General features: G+C 42.2%; 1 protein-coding gene across 1 annotated transcript; it reads right to left on the reverse strand.

The window, feature by feature from the left end:
- Positions 1–9,846: 9,846 nt before the first annotated feature.
- Positions 9,847–10,785, reverse strand: LOC136164560 (olfactory receptor 2D2-like). The gene has a single exon (XM_065929707.1). The coding sequence runs from the start codon at positions 10,783–10,785 to the stop codon at positions 9,847–9,849; it is 939 nt and encodes a 312-aa protein (XP_065785779.1).
- Between the last annotated feature and the right edge of the window lie 9,175 nt (positions 10,786–19,960).

The raw sequence follows: 19,960 nt of genomic DNA on the forward strand, positions 1-19,960 counted from the left end.
TGCTTGAAGAAGTGGTAGTCATTTGGCAAGAAGTCAGGTGAATATGGCAGATGAGGCAAAACTTCATAGCCCAATTCGTTCAACTTTTGAAGCATTGGTTGTTCTATGTGCTGTTGGGCATTGTCGTGGTGAAGAATCGGGCCCTTTCTGTTGACCAGTGCTAGCTGCTGGTGGTGTAGTTTTCAGTGCATCTCATTGATTTGCTGAGGATACTTCTCAGATATAGTGGTTTTGCTGAGATTCATAAAGCTGTAGTGAAACAGACCAATAGTAGACCACGAAAAGTGAGCATGACCTTTCTTGGGTGCAAGTTTGGTTTTGGAAAGTGCTTTGGAGCTCTTCTCAGCCCAGCCTCTGAGTTGGTTGTCACCGCTTATCATATAAAATCTGCTTTTCATTGCACATCACAATCCAATGGAGAAATGGTTCTCTGTTGCTGCATAGAATAAAGAAGACGACACTTCAAAACAATGGCATTTTTTATTTGTGGACCCCTCATGAGGCACCCACTTATCGAGCTTTTTCACCTTTCCAGTTTGCTTCAAATGTCGAACAACCATAGCATGGTTGATGCTGAGTTCTTCGGCAACTTCTCAGGTAGTTGTAAGAGGATCAGCTTTGATGATTCTCTCAGCTGGTGGTTGTCAACTTCTGATGTCTGGCCATCTTCAAGGCTCTTGTCTCCTTCGCAAAACTTCTTGAACCACCACTGCACTGTAGGTTCTTTAGCAGTTCCTGAGCCAAATGCATCGTAAATGGAACAAGTCCCTGTGTTGGGACTGAAATTCCTTCCCACTGAGACTCAGCGGAGGGAGGAGTCTTATGGCTGGGTGGCCACATCACTGTGTGACACAGTGACAATACTAATACGGTGTGTTTGTTTCCGTCCAAAGCACTTTTATGTGCCTTTTATGTGCTTATTAATCTTATCCAAGGCCACTTATGGAGCAGAGATAAAACTGAGGCTTGGATATAGATAATATAAATGCTGCTAATACCTATTAGTGCCCTCATAACTATCCAGGAGCTTCCCTGATGGCTCAGTGGTAAAGAACCCACCTGTCAATGCAGGAGATACGGATCTGATCCCTGGTTCTAGAAGATCCCCTGGAGAAGAAAATGGCAACCCACTTCAGTATATTTGCCTGGGGAATCCCATGAACAGAGGAGCCTGGTGGGCTACAGTCCGTGTAGTTACGAAGAGTCGGACATGCGTTAGCGACTAAACAACACTATTTTGAAAGACCATGTACCTAATTATAGTATAAATGCTACTAAATCTATGACTATAGCAACAACCACATATTATTGAACACTTACTCTTTTAAAATTTTTTAATTGGAGGAAAATTGCTTTGTAATGTTGTATTGGTTTTTGCCGTACAACAACGTGAATTAGCCATAATTATGCATATTGAAGCTCCTTCCGCTCACTATGTCCCACCCCTTGGTCATCACAAGTTGCGAGGCTGGGCTTCTTGTGCTATAGATAGATAACTGATGAGCAACTTCTCACCAGTTATCTAGTTTAAATATATCGATGCTACTTTTTCCATTTGTCCCACTCTCTCCTTCCCCCACTGTGTCCAAAAGTCCATTCTCTACATCTGTGTCTCCATTCCTTACCTGCATATAGGTTCAACAATACCATTTTTCTAGATTCCATATGTATGTGTTAATATGCAATATTTATTTTTCTGTTTCTGACTTATTTCACTCGGTATAACAGGCTCTAGTTTCATCTACCTCACTAGAACTGACTCAAATTCATTCTTTTTTATGGCCAAGTAATATTCCATTGTATATATGTACCACAGCTTCTTTACCCATTCATTTGTAGATGGATATCTAGGTTGCTTCCATGTCCTGGCTATTGTATAGTGCTGCAATGAGCATCAGGGTACATGTATCTTTTAGAATTGTGGCCATCTCAGGGTATATGCCCAGTAGTGGGATTGCTGAGTCATGTGAGAGATTTATTCCTAGTATTCTAAGGAATTTCCATGCTGTTTTCTATAATGGCTGGATCAGTTTATATTCCCAACAACGGTGTGGGAGGGCTCCCTTTCTCCACATCCTATCCAGCATTTATTGTTTGTAGATTTTTTGATGGTGGACATTCTGACTGGTGTGAGGTAGTACCCTACTGTAGTTTTGATTTGCTTTCTCTAATTATTAGGGATGTTGAGCAGCTTTTTATGTGAATACTTACTCTTATAAGATGCTACACTGGGTGCTATACATAATGTAATTAATCCTCAGGACAAGGTAGGTAAGTCACTTGATTTGTCAGCAGACGTAGAGAGTTTAAGAGAATTAAATGACTTATTCATGCCACATAGCACATAAATTGTGTAGTAGGAATTTGAACTTGGATCTTATAGATTCCAAGTCATTCTACTGTAGCATCTCTGTTGCAATACTGAATTTACAGGGTATGGACAGTCAGATTATAGAGTGTCTACAAGGCTGGGTGTAGGAACCAAGTGGTCAGAGGCCAGGACAGAGGCACAGTCTTCCTTGGATCCACTGGAAGGATGATCCCCAACAAAGTACCCTCTTGGGTCCTAATGGAATTCTAGGGGAGAAAGGCATCAGATTAGATTGGCTTCGTTAACTGCTGCAGTTATCTATTTTACACATGATGCTACTCTTTCTTGTGCAACACAGAAAGGAAAAGACCAGACAGCCAGGCAGACTGGTGGCTGAATGCAGTCTCACTGGAAAGGAGCCTGTTTTGTGGGTGGGAGGCAAAGACCAACTGTGAGAGACGATCCAGTGCTTCAAGGTAGAATTCAAATCCTGAAGGGTGTGGTGATGAAGGTGAAATTCAGGGCAAGGTGAAGTACAGCTTGGGTACTGGGGGACTTAAGGCCATGCGGAATACTTTTACTTTGGTAGAGGTCAGTGGTGAATCCAGGTCAAGTGACAGTGGTAAAATGGTATCTGACTGCAGGAGAATGGCCTGAGCCACTGCATGGGAACTGAGCACAGAACTGGATGGGTCCTGGTATGGGAGGGATTCTGGAAAGAGCATGTCATCTTAAACGATAGGTCCCTAAGGCAAAGACCAAAAAAGTCCTGTTAGCATCCATATAACTGGAACATGAGGTTGAACAAACCAGCAGCTGAGCATGCCTGGATGTTATCTCAGAGTAAAGGGCTGGAATGCTTAGGTCCCCAGAGAAATAGCACATTTATCCAGGTAAGATGAAGTTTAGGGCTAACAAGTATCAACCATAGTGCTTGGTTCCAACTATGAGGAGAGAGTAGGCTAGCCAAAGATGGGATTGGACAGGGTGATCTCATACCCTAGTTTTTATGGGATGGTTATGGTTTGTGCCTATTATAGATCAATTAATTCCTGTAATTAATTAAAACTCTCCCTTTCACTCTCAAAATGTGTCTGAATTTGAACATTGTATGGTTTCAGAGATTAGAAGGCCATGGACCTGGTAAACACCTGATATGGGATAGCTCTGCCCATGGAACATACAGTAGATATTGTGTAATATACTCAAAAATTAAAAAAAAAATTTAATTGAAATAAGGAATCAAAAATTTTATATGGAATCACAAAAGTCTCTGAATTGCTAAAGGAATATTGAGAAAAAGACCAAAACTGGAGATACTACACTCTCTGACCTCAGACTATATGTGAAGAAGATAAAAATACTAATTCTGAAAGATACGTGAAACCAATTTTTTATAGCACTATTATTTATAGTATTCAAGATACAGTTGTAGATCTTGATGTATTTTGTCTCTTGACAATTTGTTCAATTCTCTGGATATGCTTCTGAAGCCCCAGAAAATACAATGACTCTCTTTCTTTTGCAACACAGAAAACAAAAGACTAGACAACCGGACAGACTGGTGGCTGAATGCTGACTCCACTATTTCCTAGCCATACGGCCTTGTGCAAATCACTTCCCCTCTCTGAGCCTCGTTTTCATCCTATTTAGAATAGAAAGCAGGCTGTGAGTGTTAAGAAGGTAACTGTAAGATGCTTAGCACAGGTTATGGTACACAGAAGGGGCTCAGTCAGTGGTATGTCTTCTGACAGCAAAAAGTGAGCAATATTAAGGGCCAGCCCTGATCTCTGGTGTGACACCCAGATATAATGTGGGAGGAACAGGAGCCTGGAAGCCTGCATCCACAGTGGAGGACCCCTGCCCAAGACACACATTTCTCTAGCTAGTGGCAGGAGACACTGCCTGTGTGTTGGCAATTTCCTTCCTCCCTTAAAGAGAGTAGGCCTCATGAATGTGACATTCTTGGATTTCAAGCAGAGATTTACTGTTCAAGAGGGAACTGCACCTCCTTAAACAGATAAAAGTAAGGAAATTTGTCTGATGTGACAGGCAGTGCTGTGTCAACTGTTTAGTGTTGTTTCCTCACTGAATCCTCATCTGGGTTCAAATCCCCGTTTGGTCTCTATTAGAAAATCAGGCAGCACCTGGGCTGCTTCTAAGGTGCTGCTTGAGTAAGCTTCAACAAGGACCACCATCATCCCATTAAGGCTCAGCCGCAGGACTGGGTCGTCTTTGCATCTCAAGGTCTAGTCCCCTTCCCAGTCCTGGCCACCCCAGATCCATTGCTGCTTGTGGCATGGAGTGAGTAGGGCCAGGTTTCCCTTGGCTCCAAATGGGACATTGTGAAGCTGTCTTGGAAAACCCAGCAGACACTTACTTAAGCAGACTTCTCTCTGCCCTGTCTCAGGGGCAAGCCTGTGGGCCAGCATTCCTCAAGAGCAAAGTCCAGGTTTCCCCAGTTTTTCTGCCTGACCCAGCAAATCCCCAACCAACCAAGAGAGCTTCTCTTCTCCATGTAGGACCCCAGGACTGGGACATCCAGTCTGTGTCTTGACCTGCTCACTCCCCAGGGTGGGTATCTGCAATCTCCCTTTTCCCAAGTCTCCTCTCAGGAGCACAGGTCCTGACCCAATTGCTTTTTCTTCTATTTGCACCAGTTACATGTGTATCTTTCTTAACGACCTGGTTGTACAGGAGTCCTTCTGCCAGTTTCCAGTTCATTCTCAGAAAGAAATACTCCATATATAGATGTATTTTTGATGTGTTCATGGGGATATGTGAACTCCTTACCCTCTTACTTTGCCATCTTGATCTCCTCCCATCAAAGACTATTCTTTCTTCATGTTTATTTATTTCCATTCTCTGTTGTGATCCCCCATCTATCCACTTACTATGTCCATATTTTCCTTTGACAATTCTTTAGTGTGTTTATTAGACAAACTGTTTTAAAGTCTTTCTGTTAATTTCAATATCCACATCATTTCTGTGTATGTTTCTGTTGACTGTTTTTTCCTCTCATTATGAGTCACTTTCTCTTCTTTATATGTCTAGTAAAATTTGATTTTTTATAGGACATTATTTCAACTTACAAGATGCTATAGGGTTGATAGTCTACATTATGTTGTTTCCCTTCAAAAAATGTTGAATGTTGTCTGACAAAGCGCTAACTTATTGTCATATCAGTTTGATCCTATTGAGACTTTGCTTTTGGCTCTCACAGTAAATCAGGAGTAACTCTTCCTTTAAGGTCTGAATAGCTCTACTTCTAAGATGAGTTATTTTGGGAGCCTGGAGTATATGGTGAGTTATCTCCACTTTGGATGACAACTTCAGTGTCTCCCTGCATGGTACAAGCACCTGAATTTTCATTCAGTTCACAGACCCAAGTAGCTGTTTCTTCCATGTCTCATTTCACCCTGTGTGTATGCATGTCAGTGACTGGCTAATGGCTGAAGGAGGCCTCTATGTAAATTTCCGGAGTTCCTTTTCTGTAAAGTTTCTTCTTCTCTCAAGCTTGTGTTTCACAAATTCCTCACTGTCTCAACAGCGCACAGTTCTGATCTTTGTTTCACCCAGTGTAGGGATTGCTGCTCTCTGCTTGGTTTCCACTTACTTAAGTGGTACTTAAGTACCACTTACCTGTGGTACTCTTGGCCAAAAATCTCTTCTGCATATTTCCTTTTCTTCAAGAATTACTGTCTTACTCTGTATTTTGGACTGAATTATGTCTGCTACCTACTGCTCCAATTTCATATGTTGAAGTCTTAGCCCATCAGTAGCTCAGAATGTAACCATGTTTGGAAATAGGACCTTTTAAGAGATGACTAAATTAAATTGAATTAATGAATAAATGACTAAATTAGGTTAAATTAAATTAAGTTAAATTGACTTGACTGTGGACTGTCAAAGGCAACAGGTTCCCAAGGAGCTTTTTAAGCATTCCCGTTATGACCTGTTAAATGACTGGATCTGGGGATTCTCAGATCGTCCTGTAAGCTCTGACTTCTCTACCTTTGCCCAGTGATTCATGATGAATAAATAATGATTTTATTCTGATCCTCCAATGCCCCTTGCAGGTCTTTACTTCCCCAGTTCTTAGGACAGTTGTGTAAGGGCTAATTCTTAAAATAGACTTTTTTTACCCATGGCATATGAAGTGGCTATCTTTTTTAAGGGAACACTGACTGCTACATATAGCAAGCCTATGCAGGGCTAGCCTGCTTGGCATGGCCTTGGAGCAGCCACTCTTCTATCTGGTGCAAACCTTGAACCACCTGAATTTAACCAAAATGATAGTACCTCTGATCTTGCAAAACTTCTTGAACTCTGAACTAGACGAGCTAATTGGGAGTTGGTCCTTGCAGGTCACTGGGACCTGGCTATCAGATACCACTTACTCAGTACCAGTGACACTTTAATGTGGGGACAGCATCCGTTGTGTTCATCAGAAGCAGAACCTAGCACTTTCTGTGATCACCACTCCCATCACCTGCTAGTAGCTAGGAGATAATTATGCATCCCACTAAAGACACAGAGGAATCTATAACTGAAACCAGTTTTGATAGGTACCACTCTGGAAACAGGTGAGGACTCCCTGTAAGAGGTAAGTAATGGAGGAAGGGGTGATGTGCCTGGTGCTCCTGCTCCACAAATCTCTAGTAACCATGACCCTCAGAGTTGGAGACAATGTTAGAATCATCCAGATTGGTCTCCTGGACTCTGTGGGCCTCACTCTGCAGCCTTCTTGACCAGGTTCAGACTGAAGGACTGTTTCCACGACTCCATTTGGTAGCCTTCTGGTGAGCGTAAGTAGATCTGGGATTGAGTTGAAATCTAATTTGCTGATTTTTCAGCAGTCAGTTGACTTTATGTTTGACCACACATTCAAACTGAGTTGAACTTAGAATATAAACATGGCTGACTGCACAGAAATAAACTTTTTGTTTTTTTCCTGCAATGCTCTGGCCACAGACTGGGCCTTGGGAAAGTCCTGGCTGCCATACAATCAGGGACTCAGCTAATTACTATCACATGGTTGTGTGAAATATACATGTGCTTTTCAGGTCAATCTGTACTCCCATTGTGTTATGTTAGTCGTTCAGTTGTGTCTGACTCTTAGCGACTGTATGGACTGTAGTCCACCAGGCTCCTCTGTCCATGGTATTTTCCAGGCAAGAATAGTGGGCTGGGTTGCCATTTCCTTCTCCAGGGGATCTTCCCCAAGTAGGGATTGAACTTGTGTGTCTTGTGTCTCCTGCATTGGCAGGCAGATTCCATACCACTGTGCTACCCGGTAAGCCCTACTTAAGTGAAGTGGAAGTCACTCAGTCATGTCTGACTCTTCATGACCCCATGGACTATACAGTCCATGGAATTCTCCAGGTCAGAATACTGGAGTGGGTAGCCTTTCTCTTCTCCAGTGGATCTTCCCAAGCCAGGTTCAAACCCAAGTCTCCTGCATTGCAGGCAGATTCTTTACCAACTGAGCTATCAGGGAAGCTCATACTCCCATTAGAAATGTATAAAAACCAGTGTTTTCTTGTTTTCTGGCCATCTCTGGCTATTGTTTAAAAATTCTTCCAGTTTGTAAAGGTGAAAAAGTGGTATCTCATTGGTATTTTAATTTGCATTTCTTTGGTGTCTACAATGGTATGATTTTCCCATATGTTTATAGTTACTTGGGTATCTTTTTAATAATGTGCTCATATCTGTTTCCAATTTCCCTGAGCATTTTTTTTTAACCAATGTTAATGATTAAACTGTGTTAATGATTTTATTTACGTCTGTAAATATTTTGCAGCTATATGCCCTATCTCATTATTGTCCCATAATTTTGCTTTATTATTTATGCAACACTCTGGCTCCTGGATAGAAGGGTTAAGTAATATCTTTAGGGACATTGTGAACTTGCACCCTTGGCATGGAACCTGGCCTCTCATGGAGGGGACAGACATTCATATTATATTTTTGGCCAGCCCAGCTGATTTTTTCTGAAAAGAGTTTCATAGGCAGTGTACATCAGCAAGAAACTAAGAAAACAGAACCCAAAGGGTCTGCATGTTAGTTTATGGGACATGTTTCCAGAACCGCATGGGAATTGCTTTGTTGTGTGGTGAAGTTCCTGTGACAGCAAGTAGTCAGTAAAGATGGGTGATGCCCAGACTGGTGAAGCCTGGGGAAAAAAGCAATCACGTTTGTAAACATTCTATGAAAAATAAACAGATTTTCAGGGAAAATCCCTTAAGAAAAGTGGGAACCGAGCAAAAAATTCCCCACTTAATTTTTAACTGAACTCCCTTTTCTTCATTGTCACATTATAGTCATTCCTCTCCTCTCTAATTTCCTACATCCCTAAGTGGACAGAATCCCTTTTCCTAGAGATTATCTAAGAGAAACTATAGTTTTCAAAAATGGACATTATTAGAAACAAGGAGAAAAGGGAAATCAAGAGGTATAAAACTAAAAAATAGCAGAAAAAAATGGTCATAAAAAAGAATTTTCATATAGGGTTTTGCATATATGCAAAAAAAAAGAGACATAAATGTACAGAACAGACTTTTGGACTCTGTGGGAGAAGGCGAGGGTGGGATGTTTTGAGGGAGCAGCATCGAAACATGTATATTATCAAGGGTGAAACAGATCACCAGCCCAGGTTGGATGCATGAGACAAGTGCTTGGGCCTGGTGCACTGGGAAGACCCAGAAGGATCGGGTAGAGAGGGAGGTGGGAGGGGGGATTGGGATGGGGAATACATGTAAATCCATGGCTGATTCATGTTAATGTATGGCAAAAACCATTACAATATTGTAAAGTAATTAGCCTCCAACTAATAAAAATAAATGGAAAAATAAATAAATTTTTAAAAAAAGAATTTTCAACTTTCTAAGATAACTTCAGTTGACCCCAGATGCTCTAACTGGCACAGTTTGTAAATGGGCTATATAGGTTAATTTCCTTTTCTCAAGTCCCTCTGCACCTTAAGAATCTCCACTTTACAGTTTCTGAGTTTCTTCTTCTTCCATTCTTCCCCTCCACCAGCTTTTTTCCCTCTTTCTCTTTAGGGATCCAGCAACTTTCACAGATCAGGAAGATCATTTCCATTTAAGGATTGATAATTCATTCCTAGCAAAACTAACATTTGCTAAAAGAAATTGTCTATGCCATGCTCTGTACATTTTGTGTATTATCTCATTTAATCATTGCAATTTCTCTCTGAGGAGAGATACAAACCTTTGAGGAGTTAAATGTGCTGCAAGAATTCACATGCCTAGTAACAGGTAAATCCAAGTCTCTCATCTTGGTCTCTCTGGCACTTGAGTACAGGCTCTTAACAACTGTTAAGAGCAATTGGATCTTCCCAATCATATTTGTCTCAAACCACAATGCTGATGATCAAGCACCTTGTTCTCTCCCTTTGGGCCAGGGTGAAGAGTTAGCTTATGAAGACCATCTCTTCAGGACTGGTAGAAGAGTCTTCGGGGTGAGTGTGCATCCTGCATTGCATGGCTCCCCACATCTTCATCTTTAGAGAGTCACTCTGGGGCCCTGCCCCTGCCCACCAATTTGAGGAAGGCCCTGTTCACATCTTTGTTCCTCAGGCTGTAAATGACAGGGTTGAGGAAGGCTGTGGCAATGTTGTAGAAAAGGGCCATTTTCTTGCCATTGTTTGACAAGGAGTCAGAGCCAGGGCTCATGTACATGATGATGCATGGAATAGCAAACATGGTAACCACGGTGATGTGGGAGGCACAGGTAGAGAAGGCCTTGATCCGTCCTTGGGCTGAGCGGATCTTCATGATGGTGGCAAAGATGTTGATATAGACAAGGACAACCAAGGAAAGTGGGACCACAATGACATTGAAGCCGGTGATGAAGTCCACCAAATCATTGAGGGAAGTGTCCGTACAGGCCAGCTTCAGGACCGCAGGAACCTCACAGAAGTAGAGGTCAATTTCATTAGGGCCACAGTAGGGAAGGCGCATAGCAAAGAAGGTATAGGACAGACCACCCACCACACCATAGGCTGCACAGATGCCCACCATGAGAAGGCACAGCCAGCGGCTCATGATGACCTTATATCGGAGAGGGTGGCAGATGGCCATGTACCTGTCCACAGACATGATGGAGAAAAGCCAGGACTCAGTGATCCCAAAGAGGAGGAAGATGTACATCTGGGCCACACATCTAGCAAAAGAGATGGCTCTCTTCTTGCTGAGAATGTGCACGAGCATCTGGGGCACCGTCGTGGTGGTGTAGCCCATGTCCAACAGGGAGAGGACACTGATGAAGAAGTACATGGGCGTGTGGAGGCGTGTGTCCTGGTGGATGAGGGTGATGAGGAGACTGTTGCTCACAAGGATCAGCAGGTAAAAGACCAGAAAGAAGGTGAAGAGCAGAGGATTGGTCCTGGGGTTCGAGGCAAAGCCCAACAGGATGAATTCTGTCACAGCGGACTGGTTGAGTTCCTGCATTGTGCTCTGCCTGTTTAAAGAGTTTGGGGAATACATAACATTTGGAGTTTTGGTGCCAATGAATTTTCACTCGTTTTTCATTTATGTTTCCTAACAGGAATTTTGGATTATTAGATGGGGGCACTACTGAATTCATCCCCATAGTAGTTTTGTTAGGGGAATCACACTGACTGAAACCCCCCACCCTGGCCAGGCACCATAGTAACAATTTGCATGAGTTGCTTTATGACAGGAGGTCCTGGTAAGGAACATGGAACTAATAAGCCACCACCAACCGAAGAGCTCAGGAAAGGTCAAAAGGAGACACCACATGTCCGACCACCTCCCAGAATCCTTCTCTCTGGCATCCATCTTGGTTGAACAAGGCGTACACCACCAGGAAGGACTCTGAGCCAGAATGATTGGCTAAAGACAACCCGGAAACTAATCCCATCACCATAAAACCCAAGACTGTGAGCCACACGGCAGAGCTGTTCTCCTGGGTTCTCTTACCCTACTGTTCTCCACCCGGGTGCCCTTTCCCAATAAAATCTCTTGCTTTGTCAGCACATGTGTCTCTTTGGACAATTCATTTCTGAGTGTTAGACAAGAGCCCAGTTTCAGGCCCTGGAAGGGGTTCCCCTTCCTGCAACAGTTTGAGTGGTGTCAGGGTTTCATGATGGGGCAGAGTGATGAAATGGTGAAGACCAAGTCTGGGAAGTGCTGTGTACTGTGTTCCTTCCTGTCTCTCCCTTTCCCAAGATAGCTTTGCTTTTCTCTCTGTTATTCACCCCATTTTCCATTTTCTCTTGGGACAACAGAGGTTGTTTAGCCTCGATTAAAGATCAGAGTGAAGACTATTATACTCATTATTTATGTTGAGGTTTTTATCACTGCTAGGATTACCATTGAGGTTAGAATTGGGAATTCAAATCAATGCTATGTAGATTAAAGTTTATAGTTAATATTCAAGATTTAACTTTTCCTGGTGAAAGAAACTTTACTGGTATTCAGTAATTACGTCATTGATTCAACATGTTTTTACCAAATGCCTACTATTTGTTATAAATTAGAGGGGCAAAGAAGAATTATAAATAATATGGATGGGAAAGTGATTTCACAGAGTTAAATATGTTAAAGAGTTAAATGCAAAAAATAAAAGTGTAAAGCAACCTAAGAGAAAATATATGAGTGAATATTTACTTTATGATGTGACAGAGAAAGGCCTTTAAGCATCACTTGAAGGTCCAAGTCCTTCAGCCTCTTAGTGTTGATCCCTTTCCCTCTAATATGCAAACAAACCTGCACAGCCTTCATCTGACCTGTTCCATATTTTCCTAATATTGTGAGGGATTCTTGTGTATCCCTGGCCATTTTGCTCCCTAATCCTCACTCTCATTGACTCCTCGACTTCCCTTATTGCCTTTCTCATGGAGTACTGACCTTCAGTGGTTCATCCTTATTCTCTTTCACCATTATGCCCCTAAACCTCACCAACCCAAGGATGTTATTTGCAAGATTTGTCCTGGATGTATGGATAAAAGGAAGATGGCTTACAATGCAGCAAAGAACAGAAAACTATTTTTAAAATGAACATTTAATGTTGCAAAGTCCCTAAGTTATCTGTGCAGCAGTTTTTCCTCTCTAGCCCCCAGCCATCAGCATATGACTGGAGACTGGTCTCCTTCCTGGAACCTCCTCCCATCTCCCCTTGGTCTTCCTGTTCTAGGACTCTCCTTACACCTGTTACTGGGGCAATCAGCCATAAATCCAATTCCTTTAACTCAATGCTTTCAGACTTCCCTGTGCTTCAGAATCACCTGGAGAGCTTGTCAGATGCTCCTGCGCTTCATATGGAGTTTTGATTTAGATAGTCTTGGGTGGAGGTCAAGAATTTGCATTTCTACAAGTTCCCAGGTAATGCAGATGCTGGGTCCACACTTTGAGAACAGATTTACTTAATTGTAAAGAGTAATTTGGTTCTATCTCAATTTTCCTGTCTCCACATTATACTCAAGCTGCTCACATTCCCCCTGCCTAAATGCCAATATGTTCTGGCTTTCTTGTGAGCATAAAATAAAGGAAGAAAAGTAAGAAAAACATGAACATTTTTGGTTATATAATAAAGAATATCTTATGTAAATTAAAAATGAATAATAGTTGTTGCATATGTGTAATACAAGTGATTAATATCATTAGAATATAAAGGTCTCTTCTTTGTAAGGAAAAAACTCATAACCAAGAATGAGATATTAATAATCAATGCACAAGAGATTAATGAAAAAATGAATCCACCATAGTTTAAACTTCCTAATAATTAAAGACTGCAAATTAAAACATCAATGAAATAGTTTTTAACTTGACATAGGCAAAAAATTCTTTTAAAATGATGATGCCTGGCTTTGACCAGTTTGCAGTAAATGAGAAATTCTTATATATTGATTTGGAAATTCATATGAGAAATAAATTATTCTGTTCTTCTGCAGGAAAATGTGATAGCATGTATTTTCACCTTTAAGAATATTGCATATGGAAAAATGAGAGATGTGGGGAGAGATTTTCATCAAGGATGTTTAATTGCAGTATTACTTTTAATGGGGAAAACTGGATATAACCTAAATGTCCTATAACAGGGGATTGGTTAAATAATTTATGGTCTATTGATATGATTGAATATCTGATAGCCTTTAAAATAATATTTTGGAGACTATTTTGCATTGTGGAGAAATGCTCCAACAGACTGTTAAAAAGCAGATTGACTATTCGAGGTTTTTTGTATTTCCATACAAATTGTGAAATTACTTGTTCTAGTTCTGTGAAAAATGCCGTTGGTAGCTTGATAGGGATTGCACTGAATCTATAGATTGCTTTGGGTAAAATAGCCATTTTGACAATATTGATTCTTCCAATCCATGAACACGGTATGTTTCTCCATCTGTTTGTGTCCTCTTTGATTTCTTTCATCAGTGTTTTATAGTTTTCTATGTATAGGTCTTTTGTTTCTTTAGGTAGATATACTCCTAAGTATTTTATTCTTTTTGTTGCAATGGTGAATGGTATTGTTTCCTTAATTTCTCTTTCTGTTTTTTCATTGTTAGTATATAGGAATGCAAGGGATTTCTGTGTGTTAATTTTATATCCTGCAACTTTACTATATTCATTGATTAGCCATATGACCCAGCAATACCACTTCTGGGTATACACACTGAGGAAACCAGATCCGAAAGAGACACGTGCACCCCAATGTTCATTGCAGCACTGTTTATAATAGCCAGGACATGGAAGCAACCTAGATGCCCATCAGCAGATGAATGGATAAGGAAGCTATGGTACATATACACCATGGAATATTACTCAGTTGTTAAAAAGAATTTATTTGAATCAGTTCTAATGAGATGGATGAAACTGGAGCCCATTATACAGAGTGAAGTAAGCCAGAAAGATAAAGAACATTACAGCATACTAACACATATATATATGGAATTTAGAAAGATGGTAATGATAACCCTATATGCAAAAAAGAAAAAGAGACACAGAAGTACAGAACAGACTTTTTAACTCTGTGGGAGAAGGTGAGGGTGAGATGTTTTGAAAGAACAGCATGTTTATTATCTATGGTGAAACAGATCACCAGCCCAGGTGGGATGCATGAGACAAGTGCTCAGGCCTGGTGCACTGGGAGGACCCAGAGGAGTCGGGTGGAGAGGGAGGTGGGAGGGGGGATCGGGATGGGGAATACGTGTAACTCTATGGCTGATTCATGTCAATGTATGACAAAACCCACTGAAATGTTGTGAAGTAATTAGCCTCCAACTAATTTTAAAAAATTTAAAAAAAAAAAGCAGATTGAATCCTGCTGCTGCTGCCCTAACAGTATACAAATTTATATGCACAGCATAAAAATTAGAAAGAAATACACCAAAACCTTACAGGAGTCATTTCTGGTGATTAGATTTACAAGTGATATTTATTACTTAAAGTTCCCTGAACTTTCCAAATTTCATACAATAAACAATTTTTATAGCAAGGAATAAAATTCAAGTGGTACTTTGAATTTGGAATATATAAGGATTTGACTGAATGACGAAGATGAGAGATGGAGACAGACATGCTGGGCCTAGACGAGACTGGAAGAGATTGAAAGGGAGTTGATCCTGATGTCTGAGCTCATCCCCTCCACCAAGCTACACTTGGGAATCAGCTTATATAGTTTAATACAAGTACATTAGCTGCTTAAGGTAAAAGTGTTTTGGATAGGAGATAGGTCCTGAGTGATGGAGATCCTTGAATGAGGTCTCTCGTGATTAGCCGATGCCCGGTTTTTACCTTCAGCTTTTACCTTCAAGGCGAGGGCAAAGGGGATGTGGATGACAGGCTTCTGCCCCCCAGGACTCCTTGCCCTAAGATGACTTAGTGTATTTGTCCTATTTTTTTCTTCTACACGTTGTGCTGTGCCTGCCTAGTTGTTTCAATCGTGTCTGAATCTGTGTGACACTATGGACTGTAGCCCACCACGCTCCTCTGTCCATGGGATTCTCCAGGCAAGAAACCTGGAGTGGGTTGCCATGCCCTCCTCCAGGGGATCTTCCTGACTCAGGGATTATGTCTCCTGCATTGGCAGCTGGGTTCTTTACCACTAGCACCACATGAGTAAGTGAAAGTCACTCAGTCATGTCCAACACTTTGTGACCCCAGGGACTGTATAGCCCACCAAGATCCTCTACCCATGAAACTCTCCCAGCAAGAAGACTGGAGTGGGTAGCCGTTCCCTTCTCCAGGGGATCTTCCCAACCCAAGGATCAAACCCAGGTGTCCCACATTGCAGGCGGGTTCTTTACCATCTGAGCCACCAGGGAAGCCCCATATATTTATCTTCTACCACATACCTACCTTCTGCAGCACAGGTGAAGAAACAAAGCCTCAATGTAGTTTTGAATTTTCACTTTTGCCATTTACTGCCATGATTCTGAGTAGGTAACTATTATCTGTAAAAAAAAGAGAGAGAGAGAGGGGGGTTTATTACAATAATATATGATTCTGTCAAGTTCTGAAAATATGTTTTCTCCTCTCTTCTCTTTTCCTTAGCTCTTCCCCCACCACACCACCCTCCCCCAGCATCAGCACAAACCTTCAGGGGCTAAGAAAGACCAAGAGAAACAGATAACAATTAGAAAGCAACAGAAGCAGAGAAAATAATGGGAAAAGATAGAAAGGACCCAGAAGGGAGGAAGAGACACAAACATATGTGGCAAGAAGACAGAGAGAGGCATTGAGAACCAAAATTTGAGGGATGGGGCACACACAAGGAGAGAAGAAAACAGGTGGTGGGAGTGTGGTTAACATCAACAGGAGGAGAAGAAGAGGGCTCAGCAGATGGAAGAAGATTTCTTCTTCTCTTGTGTAAGTAGAAGGCAAAAGACTAGAGAAAAGATTGGCACAGAGACATGGAGACCCAATGAAAGAGTCAGAAGGACAAAACATGGTAAAGACACAGAAGGAGAAAGAGTCGGGAAGATAAGAGAGAGACAGAAAGGGATGTCGGAGATGACGGGAAGGTATGTGTGAGCCAGGGCTAAGAGAGAGGAGCACCGGAGAGTTGAGCAGGGGGCTACAGGAGCAGCAAAGAGCCAGCAAAAATCAGATAGAAACAGGCAATTGACAGGGCAGATAGAGGCAGACAAGCAAGGCCAGTCTCCGGGGAGAGAAAGGAGCTGGAAGAGAGGCCAAGAACAAGAAGATGGGGCAACTGCAGACAAGGGAGAGCTGGACAGAGGGGTGAAGGCAGAGGGAGCACGAAGGTGAAGGATATTTGCTGACAATGGACAAAGGATGGCAGAGAACAGGGTTCCAGTGGCAGATACAGAGAAGCACTGCAAGGGCAGATCCTTGTGAGTCAAAGGATGATGCTGCAGGCAAATCCAGACCATAGCAAGCAGTAAACAGACACCAAAGAGGGAAAGAAAGTCGCAGAGTGAACTGAAGACCCAGTTAGAACACCAGAGCTACACAATCAGAAAGTGGATCAGAGAGATGGATGAAATCTTTGGAGGCAGAGAAGCCCAGAGACAGCAAACAGAAAAAGAGGCAGAAGGAGACACATGGAGGGAGTGGAGAGTAACAAAGAGAAGGAGAGGCAGAGACAGAGAGAGAATAACAGACCCAGAGACAGAGGAAGGAAAGGATGGACACACGAGAGAAAGAGGTAGAGACAACCATGGACACTCTCACATAGACATGGGGAGAGACACCGAGATGAACAGGAACTGTGAACCAGGTCCTACCCAGAGCTCCTGGCAAGACTGGGCATGGGGGGTCCGCCGCAGCCTGGCTTGCTCCCCAGAATGGTTGTGGGCACTGCTGTCCTGAGATTATAACTCTGCAGGGAAAGGGGCTGTGGGCAGAGCTCTCTCAGACTCAGGAGGCTACTCCTGAGTGACATGTGACCCCAGGGCTCTAACCAGGAGCTAAGTTCCTACGGCCCCTTCCTAATGGGGAGGAAATACTTGGTTCTTGCTCAGGAACATCCCACAGGAGTTCAGTCCTGCCTGGTGGGAAAGAAACTTCAGGCTCCATTCTTCCTGATCATGAGAAGGTCCCCTGCCCACACACAGCCCAGGGGGACTAGAGCTACATTTGGTTCTTGGCCCAGTGTTTCCCCACAGGAGCCAGACTGGGGTTTAGGCTGAAAGCTGGGAGACACAGGGGAGAGGCTGATGAGAGCAGAGCCCCTCTGCAGAGCTTGGCTTCTGAGAAAGGCAGTCTCCTTAGGTGGGGGCACCAGGAACATTCCAATCCTCACTGTGTCTTACACTCCCCAAATGAAGTCTCTTCTTTCTCCTTCTTACTAGCCTTCTTCCTGGGTGATGGTCACTCTCCTGCTCCCCACTATTCTGATCCTGACCCTAGTGTGGAGTTCACTGCAGCATCAGTCAGGTCCTGGAGGCCTCTTCCTCCACTGGAGGGGAGCTCAGGGTTTGGTGAATATGACTTCAGCTCCTCTGAGAACTTCTGAAGGTCTGTGCCTGCTTCCCACCCAAGGGGCCTCCTCACAACTGTGGTGGGCTGTTCCTCTCCCACATTCCCCTAGCCCAGCCTGAAACTCATCTCCTAGGCTGCCCACCCCAAGCAACCAGGATTTCCAGGTCTGTTATTCATTTCCCTTCTAAAGTGGCAGGGCCTGGATTCAACGAGCAGACTATGTGGTCGATAAGCATTCCCATGGCTGCCACAGCTGGATTTCTATCCTGCAACTCTGCCTTTGTTCCCCCTCCTTCGGAGTTCTCACAAGTTTCCATCTGGGGAATTTAGTCTCAGCTCCTCAGCCCAGCAGCCAAAACCCTTCCTGCCCTGAATCTTCTCCACTTCCCAGCCTCTCCTCTTGCAATTCAATGAAATCGTTGACATATAATCATCTAAGAAAAACCGTTAAGGATAGACTTATAAGTTCATTAATAGTTCTATTCATTCAAAGTCATTATTTTCTATCCATCAAAGAGTGAAAAAAAAATAATTTTAAACAGTGAAAACAAATGAAAATGGAAAAATGTTAAAACCTATACTGAGTGAATAAATCACGTGACAGAAGAAGAAATACTGTGTAATTAAATGCTAAAAATTATGGAAACAAAAACAAATTGTTTAGGAATTGTGTTATGCTTCTTAAAAACATTCATAAAGACAATTTTTAAAAATTTAGACCCTGAATTTTTAACTGTAGTTATCTGCAACTCTAAAGTAATGGGTATTTGTCTGAATCTATTATAAAATTTTAAGAATAAACATATATGGCTTTGCAATAAAAAAACATAATAAACTGAGGGAAGATATTTTCAGTGCATGTAACAGACAAAGGATATTATCCAATATATAATAAATAACAAATTAAGAAAAGGTAAACAGTATCTCACATTCACCGAATACTTACTATTTGTTTTTTATTATGATAAATCCTTTGCATGTGAGAGGGTAACAGGCAGGAAGGCTAGGGGTCTCCAAATGCAGGAAATAGGTTGCAAGTGTTAGACATTTTTTATCTCTCTCTTAAGCAGCAGGAGGAAACAAACAGGTGTCAGATTTTTTTCCCTTCTCTATACAAATTTAAAAGGAGATTTCTTTTAAGATTCTGTGTTGCCATGACAACACCTGGTTCCACCTGAACTTAACTTTTCTCAAATCTTGAGCTAACCAATGCGTTTTTCTTATGAAAATGTTTTTCTTCAGTTCAGTTCAGTTCAGTCGCTCAGTCATGTCCAACTTTTTGCAACCCCATGGACTATAGCACACCAGGCTTCCCTGTCATTCAGCAACTCCCAGAGCTTACTCAAACTCAAGTCCATTGAGTTGGTGGTGCCATCCAACCATCTCATCCTCTGTCTTCCCCTTCTCCTCCCACCTTCAATCTCTCCCAGCATCAGGGTCTTTTCCAATGAGTCAGTTCTTCACATCAGGTATTAGAGTTTCAGCTTCAGCATCAGTCCTTCCAAAGAATATTCAGGACTGATTTCCTTTAGGATTGACTGGCTGGATCTCCTTGCAGTCCAAGGGGCTCTGAAGAGTCTTCTCCAACACCACAATTCAAAAGCCTCAATTCTTCAGCTCTCAGTTTTCTTTATAGCCCAACTCTCACATCCGTACATGACCACTGAAAAAACCATAGCTTTGACTCGATGGACCTTTGTTGATGGACCTTTGTTGACAAAGTAAGGTCTTTGCTTTTTAATATGCTATCTAGGTTGGTCATAGCTTTTCTTCCAAGGAGCAAGTGTCTTTTCATTTCATGGCTGCAGTCACCATCTGTAGTGATTTTGGAGCCCCCCAAAATAAAGTCTCTTACTGTCTCCATTGTTTCCCCATCTATTTGCCATGAAGTGATGGGACCAGATGCCATGATCTTAGTTTTCTGAATGTTGAGCTTTAAGCCAGATTTTTTACTCTCCTCTTTCACTTTCATCAAGAGGCTCTTTAGTTCTTCTTCCCTTTCTGCCATAAGGGTGTTGTCATCTGAGTATCTGAGGTTATTGATACTTGATTCCAGCTTGTGCTTCATCCAGTCCAGCATTTCTCATGATGTACTCTGCATATAAGTAAGCAGGGTGACAATATACAGCCTTGAGGTACTCCTTTCCCAACTTGGAACCAGTGTGTTGTTCCACGTCCAGTTCTAACTGTTGCTTCTTGACCTGCATACAGGTTTCTC

Source organism: Muntiacus reevesi, chromosome 1, assembly GCF_963930625.1.
Source record: "Muntiacus reevesi chromosome 1, mMunRee1.1, whole genome shotgun sequence".
Lineage (NCBI taxonomy): Eukaryota > Metazoa > Chordata > Mammalia > Artiodactyla > Cervidae > Muntiacus > Muntiacus reevesi.

Excerpts from the sequence above, each read along its gene's own strand:
- LOC136164560 (XM_065929707.1), bottom strand. The coding sequence starts at position 10,785 with ATGCAGGAACTCAACCAGTCCGCTGTGACAGAATTCATCCTGTTGGGC.